Raw genomic sequence first — 21,495 nt, 5'->3', positions numbered from 1 at the left:
ATAAGGAGTTGAAGTCGTCGTGGCCTAAAGGATAAGAGACGTCCAGTGCATTCGTGTTGAGCGATGCACCGGTGTTCGAATCCCGCGAGCGGGTAGATAGCACCACCCTACCTATTTCTGCCGTTAAACAGGTTTGAAGGGCGGGGTAACCGTTGTAATTATACTGAGACCTTAGAACTTATATCTCAAGGTGGGTGGCGCAATTACGTTGTAAATGTCTATGGGCTTCAGTAACCTCGTAACACCAGGTGGGCTGTGAGCTCGTCCACCCATCTAAGCAATTGAAAAATTTTAAAAAAAAAGGTGATGCCCTCTTAGTAGACCTGGTACGTCCCACCATCAGTAGAACTGATGTATCATCACAAAGTTTAGCAAGTAGCTGAAGACGACACAACCATGCACTAAAGTGTAGTAAGCGGCTTGGCTCTGCCTCTGGAATTGCTGAAGTCCATGGGCGACGGTAACCACTCACCATCAAGTGGGCCGTATGCTCGTCTGCCTACAAGGGCAATAAAAAAAATGCTTCGGTCACTTGCTCGATTAAATTCTTCACATACCATCATCTCCTTGTCTCTGATCCAAGCCTCGAACTTGTCCAAGTGCTGGTTGAACTCCAAGATGTCTTGAGCTTCTTCCAAACCGCGACCTGTAGACACATACCGACGTCACAGTCTGATACAGTTTATATGTCAACGATGTCTGACAGTGGCCATTCAGGGGTGAGAGAAGATAATCAGATCGGGATGGAGTAAGGGAACTTTCGAATATTATGTGAGCAAACTTTCACATCCCTAAGCACACCCCTGCTGTATTCTTACATAAGAAAATCACGAATGCCTCGTCCCGTCTCTTCAAATAACAAAAGTAATTTTTCGATTGATTGATGTCATCCCTGAAACCCGTGCGATGGTACAGCGGATGTCTGATCCTTCAGTGTGCTTAGTGCGAGTATTTTGATGTTCTCGATAGCGTAAAAGTTAACTCGAATTTGTATGGAGCTGGAACAGCGCCCCTAGCGGCAAACGTACGTAAACGTTCCAACTCCATAGAAGTTTAAGTAAAGTTAACGTTTACGCTATCGAGAACGTTACAAAACTCGCACTAACATTTTTTTTTATTGCTTAGATGGTTGGACGAGCTTACCACCCACCCACGCGGACTCACAAGAGGTCCTACGAGCAGTATGAATCACTGGCCACCACGACTTTAACGTCAATGTGGTGATCGGCATCCTCTGTGGTCCGTGGACCCTTACGCACTTGTCGTACACTAACATAGCTGCGCGACGTTGGCTCACCAGTCTCCCGGGTCGCGTCTTCGAGTTTCGCCCAGTCATTCCTCAGCTCGGCCAGCTGCTCCTCGACCTCAGGGTCGGGGCTGAGCTGCCGGGCCAGCGCCTCCACCTCCTGCAGGCGCGCCTTGTTGGCCGCCAGCTCGGCGGTGAAGGCCTGGTGCTTCTGCAGCTTCTTGATCTTATCCTCCAAGTTCGTGACTTCGCCTGTTAGGAGTAGGTTCAATATTACTTTTAGTCCAGTTTTAATTTTATTTTATTGGTTAGATGGGACTCACGACCCACCTGGTGTTAAGTGAATACCGGAGCCAATGGACATCGCCAACATAAATGCCACCTTGAGACATGAGTTCTAAGGTCTCAGTTTTTACAGTACATACAACGGATGGATGCTCCGCCCTTCAAACCACATTACTACTTCACGGCAGAAATAGGTAGTACCTACCCGCGCGGACAAGACGTCCTACCACCAGTAAACGTAAACCAGACATGAGGTCGTCTGTTGCTGCGTCAGTTCCCAGCTCATCTGTTCGATGCACGAAAACTCTCATCGCGACCCACTGAGTTCCTTGCTGGATTTTCTCAGCGAGTCCTATGCTACTCCAGCCGTGTACTCGACCCCCCCACCCCCACCCCCGGTAAGTGTACAAAGCGAGGAGCCCCCTTCATAGAGCCATGCCCTCCCCTAACCCCCTCGCCCCCCAAGGAGACAAAGCGAGGAGCCCCCTTCTTAGAGCCGTGTACTCGCCCCCCCTACCCCCAGTAAGTGTACAAAACGAGGAGTCCCCGGGGTCCCACCGTGCTGTTGGTCGGCGGTCAGCTTGGCGAGTTTCTCCGCGACCCAGCTGCGAGTCTCGGCCGCGTCCCGGGCGAGCTGCGCGCGGGCCCGCAGGCGACCCAGGGCCGCGCGCCGCGCCGCCGCCGCCTCGTACAGCTGTGGGGGGACCGACCAGGTCAGGAACTGTGCGTCGTTTTGTTTTTGTTTCCTACCTAAGCTGAGAATCTTGAGAGGCTATTTAAGCGTAGCCTTAAGTAGTAGGTGAGCTCACGAGGCTCAAACCTGACGACGTTGCTAACAGGAACCCTAGCAGGAACCGTCTCGCTAAAACTCGAGAACGGCTGGACCGATTTGGCTCATTTTGGTCTTGAATTATTTGTTGAGGTCCAGAGAAGATTTAAAAAGGTAGATAAATATGAAAATGCTCGGAATTCAAAAAAATACAATTTTGTTTTTCCTTTGATGTAACCCCCCCCCCGCGGACGAATTCCTTTTGTTTGTTTTAAGTTTATTTTATACAAAAGTTTGTCTTTTATTTGTCGATTGATTGAGGCACTACGAAGTCTGCCGGGTCAGCTAGTTTATTTATATTTATTTTATTTTTCCTCTTTGAGGTCTGACCTTTTGTCTCCTCTCGTTAATCAGTTGCAGCTCGTCAGCGATCCTCTGGCTTTCCACGTGGTTCTGCTGTAGCAGCTTGTCGCCGTGGCTGTTCAGTGTTGCCAGCTTTTCGTCCTGAAAACGTGGCATGGTTTTAATAAGTGGCAACATTTGTAATATGTATCGTGAGGAAGGGACCGTGTGTCACTGGTTTTGTGAGAGTCCGGCCGCGCGTAACAGATACCACCACCCCACCCATTTCAAATAGTCAGACGTTCCTGTTTCGAAGGTAGGGTAGTCATGCTACGGATGAAGAGAGACGAAGACCTAGCTCAGTGATGTGGATTTTTTAATTTTTATTGCTTAGATGGCTGAACGAGCTCACAGTCCATCTGATGTTAAGTAGTTACTAGAACCCATAGACATCAACAAAGTAAATGCACCACCCACCTTGAGATATGAGTTCTAAGGTCTTAAGTATAGTTACAACGGCTGCCGCCCTTCAAACCGAAACGCATTACTGCTTCACGGCAGAAATAGGCAGAGCGGTGGTACCTACCCGTGCGGACTTACAAGAGGTCCTACCACCAGTAATTGTTCTCTTCCATTCTCTTCTATCAGCCGTCATCTCAACACTCAGTCCTCTCTCTCTCATATCGTCATTCACACACTCCATCCATGTCTTCTCCGGTCGACCTCTTCCCCGTTTTACCCGACGATATTATTTGCAGATTTTAGGGGATACTACACAGTTGATATGGCGTGATCGAGCAGACGACAATTGGCACAATTATCAAGTGTCGACGAACAGTAATATTACATATCGTCTTCTCGCATTAAAACTGTATAATCTCAAAACTTACTAAATTTTACAGGAGAGTGTTTTAAAGGTTTAACATGTGATATTTTTAATATTAATCATCTTTGCAACGTTTATTTTTTATTGTTTACCAGTTACAATATCTGTCTTTTAAAGTAAGATACAATTATGTATTAATTTTGTTAATCTATACTAATATTATAAAGAGGAAAGATTTGTTTGTTTGTTTGTTTCGAATAGGCTCCGAAACTACTGGACCGATTTGAAAAATTATTTTTCCATTACAAGCCGACATTGTCCCTGATGAACATAGGCTACTTTTTTTTATTTTTTATTTTTTTAGTTTCATGTGTGTTTTAATGTTTCCGAAGCGAAGCGAGGGCGGGTCGCTAGTAGATAATAAAACTAAACTACGCTCTCTTGACAGTATTTATGAGAAAAATACTGGTGATACCAAATGATTCCGCATATTGACTCAATTTCGAATATTTTTTGGAAATTTTACACTTTTAATGCGAAAAGACGATATAATATGTCATAAAAGTAAATTTTAATTGCTTTTAATTGGTTGTATACTGATTGTTTGACAGCGTTAGTTAGCGGCCGTACCTGGGTCGCGATCAGCTTCTCGAAGGCTTCGTGCTTCTTCAGCTGGTGCTCGATGGCCTCGACGCTGCTGGTGGGGGACAGCTCTGTACCTGCGGGGTGAGGGGAAGATACAAGTCTCTATTAAGTCACCGGATGGCGAGTGGTAACCGCCGCCCACGGACTTCAGCAATGCCATGGGTAGAGCTAACTTTTTTGCTACCTATTCTAATGACTTTGAGGGATCATACTAGATTCACAGAACTAGTAGGTGAGCTCACGGGGCTCTAACTTAAGGACTTTGCTAACACTAGCCCCAGCAATCGTACTGAGACGTAATATTTCCTTTTTGAAGTGAAAGAGAGAAGAAGTGAAAACTTCTTTAGAATCGTTGTGATTTCAAACCGGATGCAACGGAAAAAACGACAGGTAAGAGACACAAATACAAAAATGTGTAGGATGAAGCCAGCAAAGAATGAGACAGAAATATACATACTATTTAATACAGCGCCATCTGTGAGATTTTTTAATACTAACGTGTGTATGGAAGCTCTTGTAGTGAATTTTAATTTAGGATTATACGTGAAATTAAAATATCAATTCACAGAGGGCGCTACCTTACAATTATTTACTAATGACAAAATTTTACATATACTTAAGACGTTTAGGATAATTGTATTTTAATTTTGGAAGGTTTCACTTCTACCACGTGTGAATTGCACACATTTTGTATTTTTTTTATTGTTTATGTAGGTGGACGAACTCACGACAAAATTGGTGTAAGCAGTTAGCGGAGCCCATAGACATCTAAAATATCTCTGTTTTTACAGTACAACGTCAGCCCCGTCCTTCAAACCGCATTACTGCTTCACGGCAGAAACAGGCAGGGTGGTGGTACCTACCCGTGCGGACTCACAAGAGGTCCTACCACCAGTAATGTCGGTCAGTGGCACAGTGATGTGCGCGGATTCGTCTCGTGTTCAGGTTTTTTTTTATGATTGAAGGTTTGAAGGGTGGGGCAGCCGTTGTAACTATACTGAGACCTTAGAACTTATATCTCAAGGTGAGTGGCGCATTTATGTTGTAGATGTCTATGGGCTCCAGTAACCACTTAACATCAGGTGGGCTGTGAGCTCGTCCATCCATCTAAATCCATCAAAAGCAATAAATAAATAAAAAACATCAAAATAAAAACAAAATTGTTATTTTTATTTAATTCCGAGCATTTTCATATTTATCATTAAAAGGTTTTAAACCTTCTCTGGACTTCCACAAATAATTCAAGACCAAAATTAGCCAAATTGGTCCAGCCGTTCTCGAGTTTTAGCGAGACTAACGAACAGCAACTCGTATTTATATATATAGATGAGTGTAGTGTGATGGCGCGGGACTCACTGAGCGAGGCCTCCTGCGCGGCGCACAGGTCGTGCAGCTGCTTGGCGTCGCGCAGGAAGCAGTGCAGGTCTATGAGCTGGTCCAGCGCCACCTGCCGCGCCGCCCACGCGCGCTCCAGCCGCGCACGCTCTTCCATCAAAGCCCCGCACTTCTCCTCGATCTCCTGTTGCGAGACAAACGCGAAATAACGTATTTATTGATTCTTCGTCTCCATTTCCAGATAAATATTGCGTATTGTGTTGCTTTTCACGGCGGAGCTGGGGTGTCTAAATACTTCCGCGGGTCGTACTTTGCCCAACACTGGTCTAGATGTTGAAGTTTAGAGTAGGGCGAGGGATGGGGGCACACTCACGGCGGAGCTGGGGTGTATGTCTGCGAGCAGGTCGTGTCCGAGCTGCAGGGCGGCCGCGAAGCTGTCGTCGCGCGCGTCCAGCTCGGCGCGCAGCGCGTGGTGCTCGGCGCGCGCGCTCTGCGCCGACACCGCGTCGCGCACGCGCACGCCGCCGCCCAGCGACGCCGCCACGCTGCGGCACCACGACGTCAGGTCGCGCACCTGGGGCAAGCACGCCGGTTGGTTCAAGGCAAGGGCACAGCTCATGGGCATTAACATCATTATCACATTCCTACCCTGATCCCAGTCACTTGGGGTCAGCGCAACATATCGAGACGCGCTGGGGTTCGGGATAAATAAAAAAATCTACCGAATCACAAGTTAACACTGTATTAGCACTAAGAACACTTAAAACGCTTAACAAACACTTTAAAACTCTCAATTCGCTTCTTCCGCTTCGCTTCGAGTAGTTCCGATTACTAACCGCCTGCGTGCCATCTCTGCAACGCTTTTATAGTCGATACCACATTCCTAGAATTATCGAGAATATTCCACACATTTCGAGTATTGTGTTTCGGCTATCTAACAATAGATGGCGTTGTACTTCTCGAGCTTTCTAGGTGCTACTAGATCCTTCGATATTCGTTCGACTATCCGGCGATAGATAGCGTTACTCTTACCGGCGTAACAATATTTTCTCCTTCCACTATCTATCATATACCATTACTTCACTAACTCCCTTTTTACACATATCGTCTCTCACGCAATCTATCAATTTTTTTAAGACCTACCTTTTCCTCTATATCCTTCCACATTCATAGTTAACACTCCCTTACCAACCTCATTGTCATTTCGTCTCATCACATGTCCATACCATCCCAAGCGCGCGCTTCTCAACACTTTCAGACTTCCTCTAACATATTCATTCATTCAATGATTGAATTGATATGCCCATCAGCATCAACAATACCAAAATATTAATATACCCCAAGACATGTTTAAGAGTTTCAATATTGATCTGCCTATCATAGAACTTAAATGCTCTTCTTCTTTTTTTATTGCCCTTGTAGGCAGACGAGCATACGGCCCACTTGATGGTGAGTGGTTACCGTCGCCCATGAACTTCAGCAATGCCAGGGGTAGAGCCAAGCCGCTGCCTACCGCTTAATACTCTCCACAAGCCTCGTTTGAAGAAGGGCTTGTAAAAGCTCTATAGCACCTCCATGGTTAACCGAAGCTCACCTGTGTCAGGAACTGGTGCAGCTGTAGATGCTGCAGCAGGACGTGCTTGCGTTCGTCCGCGGCCTGCTTCAGCATCTCCCAAGCTTCGGCCAGAGCTTTCTGCTGTAGAGCGATCTGCGTCACGTTACCCCCAGGGTACAGCTTTTGGAGACGACTGCCCTCCTCTTGTAAGACCTGCGGGAGAATGAGATTTAACGGCCGTCCGGTGTAGTGGTAAGTGACATGGTCACTACACAAGGGGGTCGCGGGTTCGAATCCCGCCAAGCGAAGATATTTGTATGGTAAATATAAATGTCTTTTCCAGGGTTATGTATGTATATTAAATATATGTATGTGTATAATAAAAATCTTACATTTATTTCCGTTATTTGGTGTCTGTAATACAAGTTATTTACGAACTTAACACGGGACCATTTAACGTGGCGTGTTTGTAAGTAAAATATTTATTTATTATATTTATTTCAATTGTCCAGGTGAGCTCCGGGTTATAGAAAGGCGATTGCCGCTGTTGGGTCTCTATATCGGGCACGGATTAATAAGACACGTGTTCAGTTAAGTGAGTAAAGTATATTGGGATTACAACCTAACGTGCTATCGACAGCCCGACAATCCCGAGACTGAAGTAGCATCAGTGCAATGTAATTATCGCTAACACATACATATAATTATTAGTTGCTATGGGGACATTTGTGGCCCCTACACCGCTTTTCTTATGCTGGAAGCACACTGCGTTATGCGCTATTCGTTATGTGACTACGCCGTATTCGCCAAAATATATGTTAAGCGCGCAAGCAAGAAACATGCCATCCACACTTCGAACTTGTGCGCTGAATAAGGAAAATATGTGTCTTGTTTGCGTGGAGCGATGGACGTGTTGAGAGTTGCCGCAATTTATTATTTCCTAATTAAATGTTTCTTACCAATACTTGTTGTACAAAGTTACTAAAAGATCTAAAAGACCGAAAAGAAAACGCTGGTGGATGATTACAAGTCATAAGACACGTCGATATACGACCGCCACAAGCGAGCGAATGACTCACCGAAGTGTGGGCAGTCAATGCGCATATTCGCCTTATTCGTGTCCTTTGAAGTGAGTCAAAAAACCGACAAGTCGACGGATACGCGTATTTGCTATTCGTCCTTATGTGTTATGCGTACGAATAAAGCGAATATTGGCGAATATACTCTCCACACTTCGCCGTGTGCGCGTGAATAGCTCGCATAACGAATAGCGAATAGCGCAGTGTGGTTCCGGCATTAGCACAATGAAGAATTAAGCAAACCTTTTTACTCTGAGACTATATTTCATCTAATCTCATATTATTTAATTATATCCTAGTTGATTAAAGTCTCGATTAAAGTTGAAAAAATTAATAAATTTTATTTCATTTTTCATATACATAAGAACAGTACAGTACATAAGAAGAAAATAAATGACTCGGATTGAAGATACGCTTACCAGGACATAAAATTTTGAAAAAAAAAAATACCTTTTATATCATTTGAAATGTCATTACAAAATATTATTTTAGAAACAAACTTAGCGACTGGTCTTTGTTCGTTATTTTTGTGTTCAAAAGTGCATTAACTCTTTCTTTTCCTCTTTTTTTTTTTTATATGTACGGTCTGGAGTGTGTTTGTCTCGACCCCCCCAACCCCCCGGGGTCCCCCTCACCTGCATCTGCGCGTCGACAGCGAGCAGGTCGTTGCGCAGCGTGTCGTGGTCCCGGAGCAGCGCGGTGGCGGCGCGCAGGTCCCGGGGCGCGGGCCGGCCGCCCAGCGCCGCGCGCTTGTCCGCCGCGCGCGACACCAGCTCGCCCACGTCGCGGTGGAAGCGGTGGATCTCGCCCGCCGCGTGGAGACGAGACCCTCGCGACTGGATTTGCTCCACGAGTCGCTGCCACGACTCTCTGTACATATTATTGTCAATACACAATAAGCTCACAATTAGAGACCTATATACCTATGCCTATAGACATCTACAACGTAAATGCCGCCACCCACCTTGAGATATGAGTTCTAAGGGCCCAGTATAGTTACAACGGCTGCCCCACCCTTTAAGCCGAAACGCATTACTGCTTCACGGTAAAAATAGGCAGGGCGGTGGTACCTACACGTGCGGACTTACAAAAGGTCCTACCACCAGTAAAACTTCAAATACTCAAAGCGTAGGACCTCAGCCGTTATGCGATACATGACAACGCCTCCCCGCACCCATGACTCATAACATCCAAATTGACTTTGATATAAGCACTGGTGACGGTCCGACGGTGTCTTTTTTTAGGATTGAAGGATTACTGGTGGCCCGAAGGCCTTTCCAGTTTCAGCAAAGGCTCAGCTAGGAGGGGTGCGATTTGCTAACAGCAGCCCGAGCGCCTCCGAAGGAGACCTAACAACTCAAGAGCAGCTGCTTCGCGAATGAATCTACTACCGGATCGCGACCCGCTGAGAAGATCCGGTGAGAAACTCAACGAGCTGATGCATGGGTTAGGCCGACGGCCCCCAGTGTCCCCCAGTGTCCTAGGCCCCTCAGTGTCCAAGGCCCCCCAGTGTCCAAGGCCCCCCAGTGTCCAAGGCCTCCCAGTGTCCAAGGCCCCCAGTGTCCAAGGCCCCCCAGTGTCCAAGGTGCAACTTACCCCAGCGCCTCCTGTCTCTTCTCGATGTCCTCGATGTAAGGGCTCTCGGACGCCAGCAGCTTTTTGGCCAGCTCCTCGCACTGGTTGAACCGTTCCGCTCCACTCTCGACGCGGTGACGGAGCTCATCGAATTTAGACCGTAAGATCTGTTACGCAAAACACATTTTGTGAACCAACACCATCTCAATTGAAGTCGGCTGTGAGGTAACACTCTCTGTATTGCGGTCGCAGTCTACATTCCGGTTTGCAGGAAGTCCTACGTGACTCTAAAGGTGGTGGACGCCTGACGTGGGGATGTGAACACATTTCCACCAGTAAATTCAGCAATTACGAGGCCGATTACAGTTAAGGTATTCGCAGGGGACTTTTTTTTGTTTTTTTGGGGGACGAACTTCCTACGAGGTCCCCGCGCCTAGGGGGCGCGTGAGGTATGTGGGGCTTTTTTATTTTTTTTATTAACGATCTGTGATTCGCAGGAGACCTGTGTCTCAAAGATATAGTCTCAAAAGATGAATTGAGAGGTTAAAGCGGCAGTGGGCAGGACGCATGGCTCGTTGGACCAAAATGGAAGACGCAGTGGTGAGGCGTGGGAAGGCTTCCCACAAGGGGAACCGATAATTAGTTGAAGGTCGCGGGGAACCACTAGATGCGGGCAGCACGGGACCTCTCATGGTGGAGGCAGGAGTTCAGCAGTAGACGTCTGGAGGCTAATGACGATGATGTTTATAATAAAGGACTTCTTACAAACCGAAGCATGACAGAATAGTGGTACCTACCTCGTAACAGACACTTACCAGTAAGTGTTCGTAATCCTGGCCGTAGTCCTCGCTGGATGCTGCGGCGTATTGCTCCTGGATCCAGTGCTCCAACTCCTCGCTCTCAGCCAAGTATTCGTGCCTGGAAGGGCATTAATTTTAAAACAAGTTTTAAAACAATTAGTTTTAGTTTTAAAACAATTTAAAAACAAGTTTTAAAACAATTGGTTTTAGTTTTAAAACAAGTTTTAAAACAAATTTTAAACAATTTTAAAGCAATTATTTAGTAACAATTATTTTTAGGATTTATTTAGGGACGACATTGAAAATAAACGGATTTCTTAATTATTAGTTGAATTACGGATGAATGAGTGGTAAATTATATAATATCATAATAATATCTTGCACTGCACTAAAATTCGCATGTCAAATAATGACAAAGCAAACACGCTGCTTTTAACTTATGTAATAACTCATTTTCATTATGCTTAGCGAATACACGATTTCTTTCTTTCTTTCCTTCTCTCTTAAATTGTTCACAGAGAACAATCATTAGAACTCATGTCTCGAAGTGGGAGGCGGCATTTACGTTGTAGATGTCCACGGGCTCCGATGACTACTTAATACCAGGCCAGCTCGCCCATCCATCTAAGCAATAAAAGAAAGATAAACCGGTCTGATATTGAACTGAGGTAATGAACGGTTTAGACTTTAATGGTTCAAGCAGCCAGCCAGTTTTAACAGTACAACGGCTGCTCCACCCTTCAAAACGCATTATTGCTTCACGGCATAAATAGGCAGGGTGGTGGTACCTACCCCTGCGAACTCACAAGAGGTCCTATCACCATTGGTATAGCCTTAGTGTTATGAACAAAAAATGTTTGAACATGTAGTTAGTTTGTCAGTGTGCTTAAATTCTTCTTGCTCATATTCCACTACGTGTCGTCAGTGGAGCATGTCCTCTTTTACGTTATCTTTGCTCTCACACCCTTCTTTCACATCACTCACTCTTTCACTCAGTCCATCCAAGGCTCCCCCTCCTCACATTACAGTTGAAAATGGTAAAGCGTCGTGTCACCTGCAGACGCTCTCGACCAGCGCGTGCTGCCGGTGGGCCGCCAGACGCTGCAGCCTGGCCAGGGTGTCGGCCAGCGCGGCGTGGCGCGACACCAGCGTGCCGCCCTCCGGGTGTCCCGAGCCCAGCATCGACGACGCCACGTGGCCCATCTCAGAGATGATCGCGGCGTACGTGTCCAGCTCCAACTCTACAGCCTGTTGGAATCGAAGAATTACTCAAAGCTCCGTGAAGTCATGGTGAAAGCCATCACATATCGATACACATCATCACATATGAATACACATATACTGAATTTTTTTTTATTGCTTATATGGGTTAAGTGTTAAGTGGTTACTGGAGCCCATAGACATATACGACGTAAATGCGTCACCCACCTTGAGATATAAGTTGTAAGGTCTCAAGTATAGATACAACGGCTGCCCCGCCCTTCAAACCGAAACGCATTACTGCTTCACGGCAGAAATAGGCAGGGTGGTGGTACCTACCCGCGCGGACTCACAAGAGGTCCTACCACCAGTAAAGTAAAGCAGTAAAGTGTAGCATTGTACTCCCAAAACCGTGAGTACTTCTGTTGCTTCATCAGTACTTCGTGATCGAACCCGTCGCTTGCGACGAGCTAATTAATCCATAGACACAGCCCACTGAATTTCTCGCCGGATCTTCTCAGTGGGTCTCGTTTCCGATCCGGTGGTAGATTCTGCGAAGCACTGCTCTTCCTAGGGTCACTGTTAGCAACACTCCGGTTTGAGCCCCGTGAGCTCATCTACACGTTAGGTTAACGCTGATATAGCCTCTCAAGGATATCAGCAAAGGTAGGGGGATAAAAGCATTTACCTTATGCCTCGTCAAGAGTTGAGTGGCCCGATGTCTGTCTCCTCCAACGTCGTCGGTGGAGAGAGCTGTCGCCTTGTCAGCCAGCCAGGAGTCCACCTCGCGGGCCTCGTGCAAGAACTGCTGCGCCCTCAGCGCGGCCTCCAGGCGCGAGGCCCTGGCGTCCGCCGCCGCCGACACCTCGGTATACGCTGACTCCAACTCTTCGCAAAGAGCCAGGATCTGTATTTGACAAAACCAATTTATTAGCTCTGTCTGTAATGGAAGCGAAGATATTGATTTAGTTTAAAAGATTGTATCTACTGTGAAGTATGTTTATAGCTTTAGATTGTATGTATTTTTTACACAAATGTAGTCTTTTATGGTATAATGTTATGGATGAGCTTACAGCCCACCTGGTGTTAAGTAGTTACTGGAACCTATCGACATTTACAACGTAAATGCGCCACCCACTTTGAGTTAAAATTTCTAAGATCTCAGTATAGTTACAACGGTTGCCCCGCCCTTCAAACCGAAACGCATTACTGCTTCACGGCAGAAATAGGCAGGTCGGTGGTACCTACCCGTGCGGACTCACAAGACGTCCCAACACCAGTAAAATTTAAAATTTAATTAAGTAAGCTTTTTGTGGCGGGTAGTCATCATACAACGCAAGATAATTGACAGATCCCTGAATCTCGCTTACGACATTTTCAAGATAAGCTCACATATATACAAGTTCCGAACAACAACATTAGGACCGTCGGTCTACCGAGCAAATATTACCCACTCGGTGGAAGATCTTCCCTTTGTCGTTATACCTACAAACTTATCGCCACTGTCATGATGGGAGAATAGAAATGGGGAGTCAGATCATGTCTAGCACCTTCTCTTTCTGCGGGTGTCCCTCTGCGACCAGCCCGCGGCCCTGCTCGATCACGCGCGCGATGAGGGGCCGCCGGCCGGTGAGCTCGGCGCGCAGCTTCCCGTGCTTCTTCTGCGCCGTCTGGGCGGCGTGGAGGTCCGCGGGCAGCGCCTCCGACGACGCCGCCGCCTGGCGCTCCGACAGCCAGTCCAGCTCGCCGGCTACCTCGGCAGCGAACTTGTGGTGCCTGCGGACATCAGGTGGACTCTAAGTCAGATTGCCTAGAGAGTAGAGCCTAATTTGTGAGAGAGTCGTCGTCGTCCTGGCCTTAAGGATATAAGACGTCCGGTGCATTCGTGTGTAGCGATGCACCGGTGTTCGAATCTCAAGCGGATAACCAATTTTTCCAATGAAATACGTACTCAACAAATGTTCACGATTGACTTCCACGGTGAAGGAATAACATCGTGTGATAAAAATCAAACCCGCAAAATTATAATTTGCGTAATTACTGGTGGTAGGGTAGGACCTCTTGTGAGTCGGCGCGGGTAGATACCACCACCCTGCCTATTTCTGCCGTGAAGCAGTAATGCGTTTCGGTTTGAAGGGTGGGGCAGCCGTTGTAACTATACTGAGACCTTAGAGCTTATGTCTCAAGGTGGGTGGCGGTATTTACGTTGTAGATGTCTATGGGCTTCGGTAACCACTTAACACCAGGTGGGCCGTGAGCTCGTCCCCCATCAAAGCAATCAATAAAAAAAGTATAATTTTAGTTCAAGCTGAAGATGATAAATATCAAGGGATCGTGAAAAAAGGCAAAAACCGAGCGTGTCCAGGGGAGATCTAACAGCTCAAGGGTAGCTGCTTCGCGAATTAATCCACTGCCGGATCAGGGTTGTAGGATTTTAAAGGCAGACAAATCTATCGTTGCCGTGTGTATATTTCGCTGCTAATTGGCGAGTTCTCGTGATGACTCACAAAAGCGGACTAGAAAGAAGGTATATTGGGAACTCAATAAATGTTACACCGCGGTAAGAACCTGTCGAAGAAGTGGCCAGCGAGGACCACGGTCTCTTGCTGCAGCAACGATGGTGCACTTACAGGAGACTCCGGTTCAGCGCCTTCCTCCTGGCCTCGGCGGGCGGCTGGAGCGCCGTCACGGCCCGCAGTAAGGCAGCACTGTCCCTCTCTATGGCCGGCCCGTCGAAGTGCCCCGCCGACACTAAGTCGGCACCTTGAGCAGCCAACACCGTCGCCTTTTGCTCCCACTGACTTAATTCTTGCTCCAGAGTCTGTAAGGAGTTTTGAGGTCTATATTGTTTGAAAGTTTCAGAACAGATGTTTTTGAGTGGGGCAGAATACATCCAACTCCTTTTGTATTTGTGCCTGTATGTGTTGAGGACCACGGGCAGCAGCGCCCGGCGGACTGCGAACGATAAACGATCTACAATTTTGTTCTTTCTATGTAGTGATTTGCTTTTAATCTTTTAATTTGACTTTCCTTCTTGTGACATATTCCTCAATGCTGAGGCTTTATAATTAATAAGATGTCCTTAATTATATATTGACAAAGACGATTTGATTGTTATTATAAAGATCATTTATATTATTTTGTTTCCTACCTAAGCTGATAGCCTCAAGAGGCTATTTCAGTGTAACCTTAACTAGTAGGTGAGCTCACGGGGCTCAAACCGGGAGTGTTACTAACACTGGCCCTAGCAAGAGCCGTGCTTCGCAGAATCTACCACCGGATCGGAAACGCGACCCACTGAGAAGATCCGGCGAGAAACTCAGTGGGCTGTGTCTTTGGGTTAATTCACTCGTCAAGCCCTTCGTCGCAAGCGACGTGTTCGACGAGGATGGTGACCGGTATTTCTATATGTGACACTTGGGCGATAAGGATTTTTGTCCTCTGTATGGGTTTAGTTTAATAAATGAATTGAAAGCCCGCGGGGTAGCCACCGCCATGGCTGGTTCTCCCGGGGCGCGGTACAGTTGCAATATCGGCCTCACACCGCGGTGCGGCCCGTGGGCTCTCACATAATCTTATATCTTTAAACGAGCAATTCTTGCATATAAATATATAGATAATATATAATCTGAATCTCGGAAACGGCTCCAACGATTTTCATAAAATTTAGTATACAGGGGATTTCGGGGGCGATAAATCGATCTATAGTCGGATTTTTAATTAGACGAAGCTAGCTGACAGTAGCTAATGTCACTTTGTGAAATAATGTTGCTATATTTAAAGTAATAGTGATGCGTTCAGTTCTCGTTCAATCACATGAATGAACAATGAGTGTGAAGAATTAATCATTAATTTCAAACTATAAAAGAATATTATTTATATTTTACAATAAAATTGTATTAAAGTGCTCCAATATATGTTACTAGTAGTATGTAACTACAATCAGTTTTTTTATTTTCATTACATACCTATAATTGTTATATTTTATACATCTATAATTTCAACTATATGATGTATTGGAAATAGGACAGTCTTACAAGCTTCCTCGCAATGTTTTACTTAATGTTTAAAACACTCGGTATTCAGTACAGGTAGATACTATAGGAACATAATATTTCGTCGAAAACTCGTTGGTATGTACAAAGCACGCCTAAAATACGAACCCCGTACCCGATATCGGCAATTCAGCACACCAACTATTCACTAGACAATCGAGGCAATTTCATTAATTCAGGAGTTTTTTCAATCGTTCACTTTGTCACAACACTATTTTTATTTCATCAAAACCTGACAACACAGTAAACGTCAGTTTACTTCGTCTAATAAAAAATCCGACTATAGCTACGATTTATTTTCAGAAAATGTTGTTTTATTCGTGTTTTCAATAATCAACTTTATCGATAATTTGGATTTTTTCTTTAAATAACCAGTTCATATGTTTTTATTATTCCGTCGGTAAGATCGAAAAATATTATTCATATTTCATCTATACTTATATATAAATCTACAGTGGGTTTTTACGGATGTTCCGTTATAACTACTGAACCATGCATCCGATTGACTTGAAACTTGGTATCCGTGTAGAAAATACATGTACTTAATGGATAGGCTAATATTTATATGAGTGTTGGACTCCCTAGTAATAATGACAATAAATACTAATGTTAATTTTAAATGGCCAGCGAAGCGGGCGAGTACGGCTAGTCATTTTATAAATATGTTATTCGTATTTAAATATAATTTCAAAAAAAATAAAAAAAAATAAAAAAAAAATGCGGTTATTAATTAGTAAACATAAAACAGCACAGCACCTGGTGCTGGTTGAGCAGTCGCTTGCAACTCCTCAAGTCGGTGCCGATCTCTTCGCTTTTCAACGCCCTCTCCAACTCCACCAGTCTCGCCTTGGCGTCTTCAATAGACCTGGGTTAAAAAAAATATACCGTAGATAATAATAATAATAATTGCATTTATTTACTACATAATACAAACTCAAATAACTTTTCAATTAATCTATCTATATAAAAATGAATTGCTGTTCGTTAGTCTCGCTAAAACTCGAGAATGGAAGGACCGATTTGGCTAATTTTGGTCTTGAATTAATTGTAGAAGTCCAGAGAAGGTTTAAAAGGTAGATAAATATGAAATTGCTCGGAATTAAATAAAAATAACAATTTTCTTTTTTTTTTGTTTTAAGTTTATTTTATACAAAAGTTTAGGTATTTTATTTATCGATTGAGGCACTACGAAGTCTGCCGGGTCGGCTAGTATGACATGAAAATTCTAATTCTAAGCAATTTTACAATATATTATACTAACACAGCGGAGATAAAAAGGCCGCGGCTCAGCTTTGTGATAGCTGAAACTATCGCTGCTATTTTGCCGCTGCCTGTAATCTTAATCTATAAACTTAAATCTAATAATACCTAAATTTAAAAATTTGTGGCATAATCTACAGCAGCCCTGCCTCCGCACTTTGTTGTTTAAGTAGAAATTCCTTATAAAAGTATTTGAAGGGGTTTAATCCTAGTGAGATTGTGAGGAATCGGGACCCTCTCCAAATCCAAGACAAATTTTCAATGGTCATTCTTAGAGTAATAGCAATAAAATCGAGATTAAAATGGTTCCGAGGACTTAAATTTTTATATACGATGCGTTATTATACATAGTTCATTACAAGATATAAGTACACAAAAACTGAAAAAAAACTGGCTGGCTGAACTGGATTCACCGTGGCGTTAGGGAGAATCGGGTCACGTATGGGGACAATAGTTCTTCGATAGGGCTGGCACTATTTAGTTGTTAGTTAAGTATAGTAATCGGCAAACTTCTTGAGCAAATGACCTTGACTGCGCAGAACCGAATTTTAGATCACTTTGGTGGTGAGGGTGAGGCGCGACGGCAGGGGACATCGTATCGAGCGCGTTATTGGTAGATCAATCGAACCTTGCGTCCCGCACCGCGCCCTCATTCCGCTTGCTCCCAAAAGTACGCTTGCGTACAGTGGAAAGTCTATCGTTATTAATCGTTAAGTTATTTGTTATAATTGCTTGTGGACTTTGTTGCCATTGCTATTTGTTGAGTGTTTGTTGATTTTTTATAAAACATACACTATGCCGTGACAAAATGGTGTAGTACTTAAAAGAAAGGGTAGAAATTTTGTGTACGACGTATATTGCTTCTTTATAAAACAGGGGAAGAATGATATGGAAAAATTAAAACAGACTTCGGAAGCAACAAAAACATCAGTGAGTACTGTTAGGTGCATTATTAACGAAGCTAAAGGCTCTGGCTTGCTCGCCGTGTTTCGGACTCCGGGTAAGAAAAGATCAGGGAAGAAGAAAGTTACCGGAATGGATAGTTTCGTTCAATCTGTAATAAAAAGATGTAATCATAATAACTACATAACAAGCAGCGAAACTCCGTACCGTAGAAAGGCTTCGAAAATTTTAAAGAAGATATAAATTTTAATGGCTCGGAATGAAGCTTACGACGAATTATGAAAGAGCTAGGCTTCAGATGGAAAAAAAGAACAGAAAATAATCGGAAGCTGGTAAATGAAAAAAGTAACATTCGATTACTACGAATCGAATATCTTCAAAAAATAATTAATTATAGACAAAAAAGAAGACCGAATCGACCGAGTTGTAAACTACGCCGATGAGCCCTATGTCGACTCATCACGATGATAGCGACTCGGGTGATGAAAACAGTGATGATGATGATGGTCAAGATTATGATAACGAAAAAAAAATTACAAATACCAGCTTCGCTTCAACTGAACCAAGACCTGGCAACAGCTCTAGTTTTGACTTAATAGAAGGAATATCTATTTTACCCCAAGATTAAATTATTACAATTATTAACCTATATATTTTGTTGATGTTCTAATAAATATATAAATAAATACATATGTTGATTTTAATAATTTAATAGCATTATGACGCAGAGTAAGTAATGTTTTTGCACGTGAGTGTACCATGCGCAAACTTACCCCCACTACGTCAACAAATGCTCAAGAAGTTTGCCGGTTATTATACCTAACTTTAGGTAATTAATTTTTTTATATGTTTAATGAGTTACAAAACTTTGATGACTAAATAAAACTACATATTTAATATTCTTAAACACTACATAAAAGTCATTTTGAGTTCAACAAAGTTAAATCTAACAACAAAAGTATTGTGACATCCCAGATTTGTCCCTATTCTAACTCTAGTCTCTATTCCTCTCAATCTACCGTATATATTGTTTCTTTAAATCTAATAAATACTTGAGGGGGTCACGTATCTTGTGGGGTTCTTTTTTTTTTATTGCCCTTGTAGGCAGACGAGCACACGGCCCACCTGATGGTGAATGGTTACCGTCGCCCATGGACTTCAGCAATGCCAGGGGCAGAGCCAAGCCGCTGCCTACCAAACAACTCAACAAAAGTATTGTGACATCCCAGATTTGTCCCTATTCTAAATCTAGTCTCTGTTCCCCCCAATCTACTGTATGGATTGTTTCTTTATATCGATGCTTATATATATGTGCATTTCTTGTGAGGGGGTCGCATTTCTTGTGAGGGAACCCGTTTCTTGTGGGCGGGTCGCGTTTCTTGTGGGGGGATCGCGTTTCTTGTGGGGGGATCGCGTTTCTTGTGGGGGGATCGCGTTTCTTGTGGGGGGTCGCGTTTCTTGTGGGGGGATCGCGTTTCTTGTGGGGGGATCGCGTTTCTTGTGGGGGGATCGCGTTTCTTGTGGGGGGATCGCGTTTCTTGTGGGGGGTCGCGTTTCTTGGGGGGGAGGTCATACCTGCGGTGTTGCCTCTGCTGAGCTGCTTGGCGGAGCTTGCCCCCCTTGTCCCTGGAGGCGGCCACCAGCGCCTCCCAGGCGTCGCGCAGGGACTCCAGCCGCGCGCTGACCTCCTGGGCGCGCGCCGGATCCGACTTCTGCAGAGACTGTCCGATCTGTGTGAGTGAACGCTTCGATCAACTCTACATTCTTATTTAGACGCAGTAGTTACTGGTGGTAGGACTTCTTGTAAGTCCGCACGGGTAGGTACCACCACCCTGCCTATTTCTGCCGTGAAGCAGTAATGCGTTTCGGTTTGAAGGGCGGGGCAGCCGTTGTCAAGGCGATTTGTCTATGACCGTTTATTTATTCCTGGAAGAGAAAAAATTGTATATCCCAGTTTGAGGAGGGGGGAGGGGAGTCCTTGGACCAATGTTCCTTACACTCTCAACATTCCTGAGCTGCTTCTCGTTGGCTTGTAGCTCTCTTTCGAATGCTTCGTGTTTCTGAAGTTTACGCTCCAAATTGGCCAAATCTCTGTAACAACAATCAAATATACGATACATCAATCTATACTAATATTATAAAGAGGAAAGATTTGTTTGTTTCGAATAGGCTCCGAAACTACTGGACCGATTTGAAAAATTCTTTTTCCATTAGAAGCCGACATTGTCCCTGATGAACATAGGCTACTTTTTTTTTAATTTTTTTTATTTTTTTTTTTGGTTTCATGTGTGTTTTAATGTTTCCGAAGCGAAGCGAGGGCGGGTCGCTATTAAATCATAAGGAACGTTGTTGTACAAATTCAGTACTATATGTACTGTTTTGTGGTGCGTACATAACTTATATCGCAAGCCAGATTTTGTTTCTTTTTACTTGTGTTTTTATGTATATTTTTAGCTTGTGATGTGTATTGTGAAACTAATAAAAAAAAATTAAATTTAATTAAAGTATTAAAATTGAAAAATTAAAAAAATTTCAATTCTTCAATTGCATTTTGGCGTTTACACAAAAAAAAACAAGAATTTTTTTATGGTCGATATATTACACGTGGCCTCTCCAGTTTTACCAAGACAGGTGGGTGGGGAAAAGGCTCAGCCAGAAGGGGTGGGATTTGCTAATAGCTACCCGAGCGCCTCCAAAGGAGACCTAACAACTCAAAGAGTAGCAGCTTCGCGAATGGAATTATATAATATTTGTGATCTCCGGGGACCAGCTCGTCCCGGAGTGCGTCCGGTCCGCGGCTGCTTTTACTAACCATGTTGTCCTGGACTGATCTTAAGCCTTTGAGCTGTGGATCTTAAGTCTACTTGCTCAATATCGCGTGCTCTACCCGATTCGGATTGTCGATAATCCCATTCTCACGGATCGTTTGGAACCTCTGGGTCTGCGGAGGGACTTCAGTTCCCTCTGTATTTTTTATCGTATGTTCGGTGGGGAGTGCTCTCAGGAATTGTTTGAGATGATATCATCATCTCGTTTTTATCATCGCACCTCCCGCCATCGGAGTAGAGATCGTCCTTATTGTCTGCAACCGCTGCGTTTATCGACAGTGCGTTTCCAGAGACCTTTTTTGCCACGCACCATCCGGCTATGGAATGAGCTCCCCTCCACGGTGTTTCCCGAGCGCTATGACATGTCCTTCTTCAAACGAGCATTGTGGAGAGTACTTAACGGTAGGCAGCGGCTTGGTTCTGCTCCTGGCATTACTGATGTCCATGGGCGACGGTAACCACTCACCATGAGGTGGACTGTATACTCGTTTGCCTACAGGGGCAATGAAAAAAAAAGCTCCAACATACCTGTAGCTTTGGTCCTTGGCAGTCTTCGTTTTGTCCTGGATCCAAGTTTGCAATTCCTCGACTGCCGCTACGAACTGCAATATATCAATTCGATTATCTATATCGTGAATAATACGTGAAGCAAAAATGTTGTACCGATTTTTACGAAAATTTCGCGGACGGAGGAGTATGAAATTTCCCACACTTATAGAGAATATAGAGAAGGAATGCAGAAAGTTGATATTTTTTATTTATTATGTACCAAAAATACATTAAATCAATAAA

General features: G+C 44.3%; 1 protein-coding gene across 1 annotated transcript in view; it reads right to left on the bottom strand.

The window, feature by feature from the left end:
- Positions 1 to 21,495, bottom strand: part of kst (spectrin beta chain, non-erythrocytic 5 kst) — a 113,890-nt gene that overhangs the window by 52,330 nt on the left and 40,065 nt on the right. Inside the window, 19 exon segments of the mRNA XM_089737911.1 lie at positions 558 to 646; positions 1,298 to 1,498; positions 2,090 to 2,225; positions 2,691 to 2,804; positions 4,099 to 4,187; positions 5,470 to 5,632; positions 5,822 to 6,022; positions 7,043 to 7,216; positions 8,718 to 8,952; positions 9,679 to 9,824; positions 10,473 to 10,575; positions 11,512 to 11,705; positions 12,346 to 12,564; positions 13,208 to 13,433; positions 14,288 to 14,478; positions 16,469 to 16,577; positions 19,451 to 19,605; positions 19,873 to 19,966; positions 21,232 to 21,305. Of these exon segments, the coding sequence (XP_089594037.1) occupies positions 558 to 646; positions 1,298 to 1,498; positions 2,090 to 2,225; positions 2,691 to 2,804; positions 4,099 to 4,187; positions 5,470 to 5,632; positions 5,822 to 6,022; positions 7,043 to 7,216; positions 8,718 to 8,952; positions 9,679 to 9,824; positions 10,473 to 10,575; positions 11,512 to 11,705; positions 12,346 to 12,564; positions 13,208 to 13,433; positions 14,288 to 14,478; positions 16,469 to 16,577; positions 19,451 to 19,605; positions 19,873 to 19,966; positions 21,232 to 21,305 (2,913 nt within the window).

This window comes from Bombyx mandarina, chromosome 24 (assembly GCF_030267445.1).
Source record: "Bombyx mandarina strain Sakado chromosome 24, ASM3026744v2".
In the NCBI taxonomy this organism is placed as follows: domain Eukaryota; kingdom Metazoa; phylum Arthropoda; class Insecta; order Lepidoptera; family Bombycidae; genus Bombyx; species Bombyx mandarina.
The sequence above is the reverse complement of the archived record's forward strand: the minus strand, read 5'-3'. Positions and strand labels throughout refer to the sequence as shown.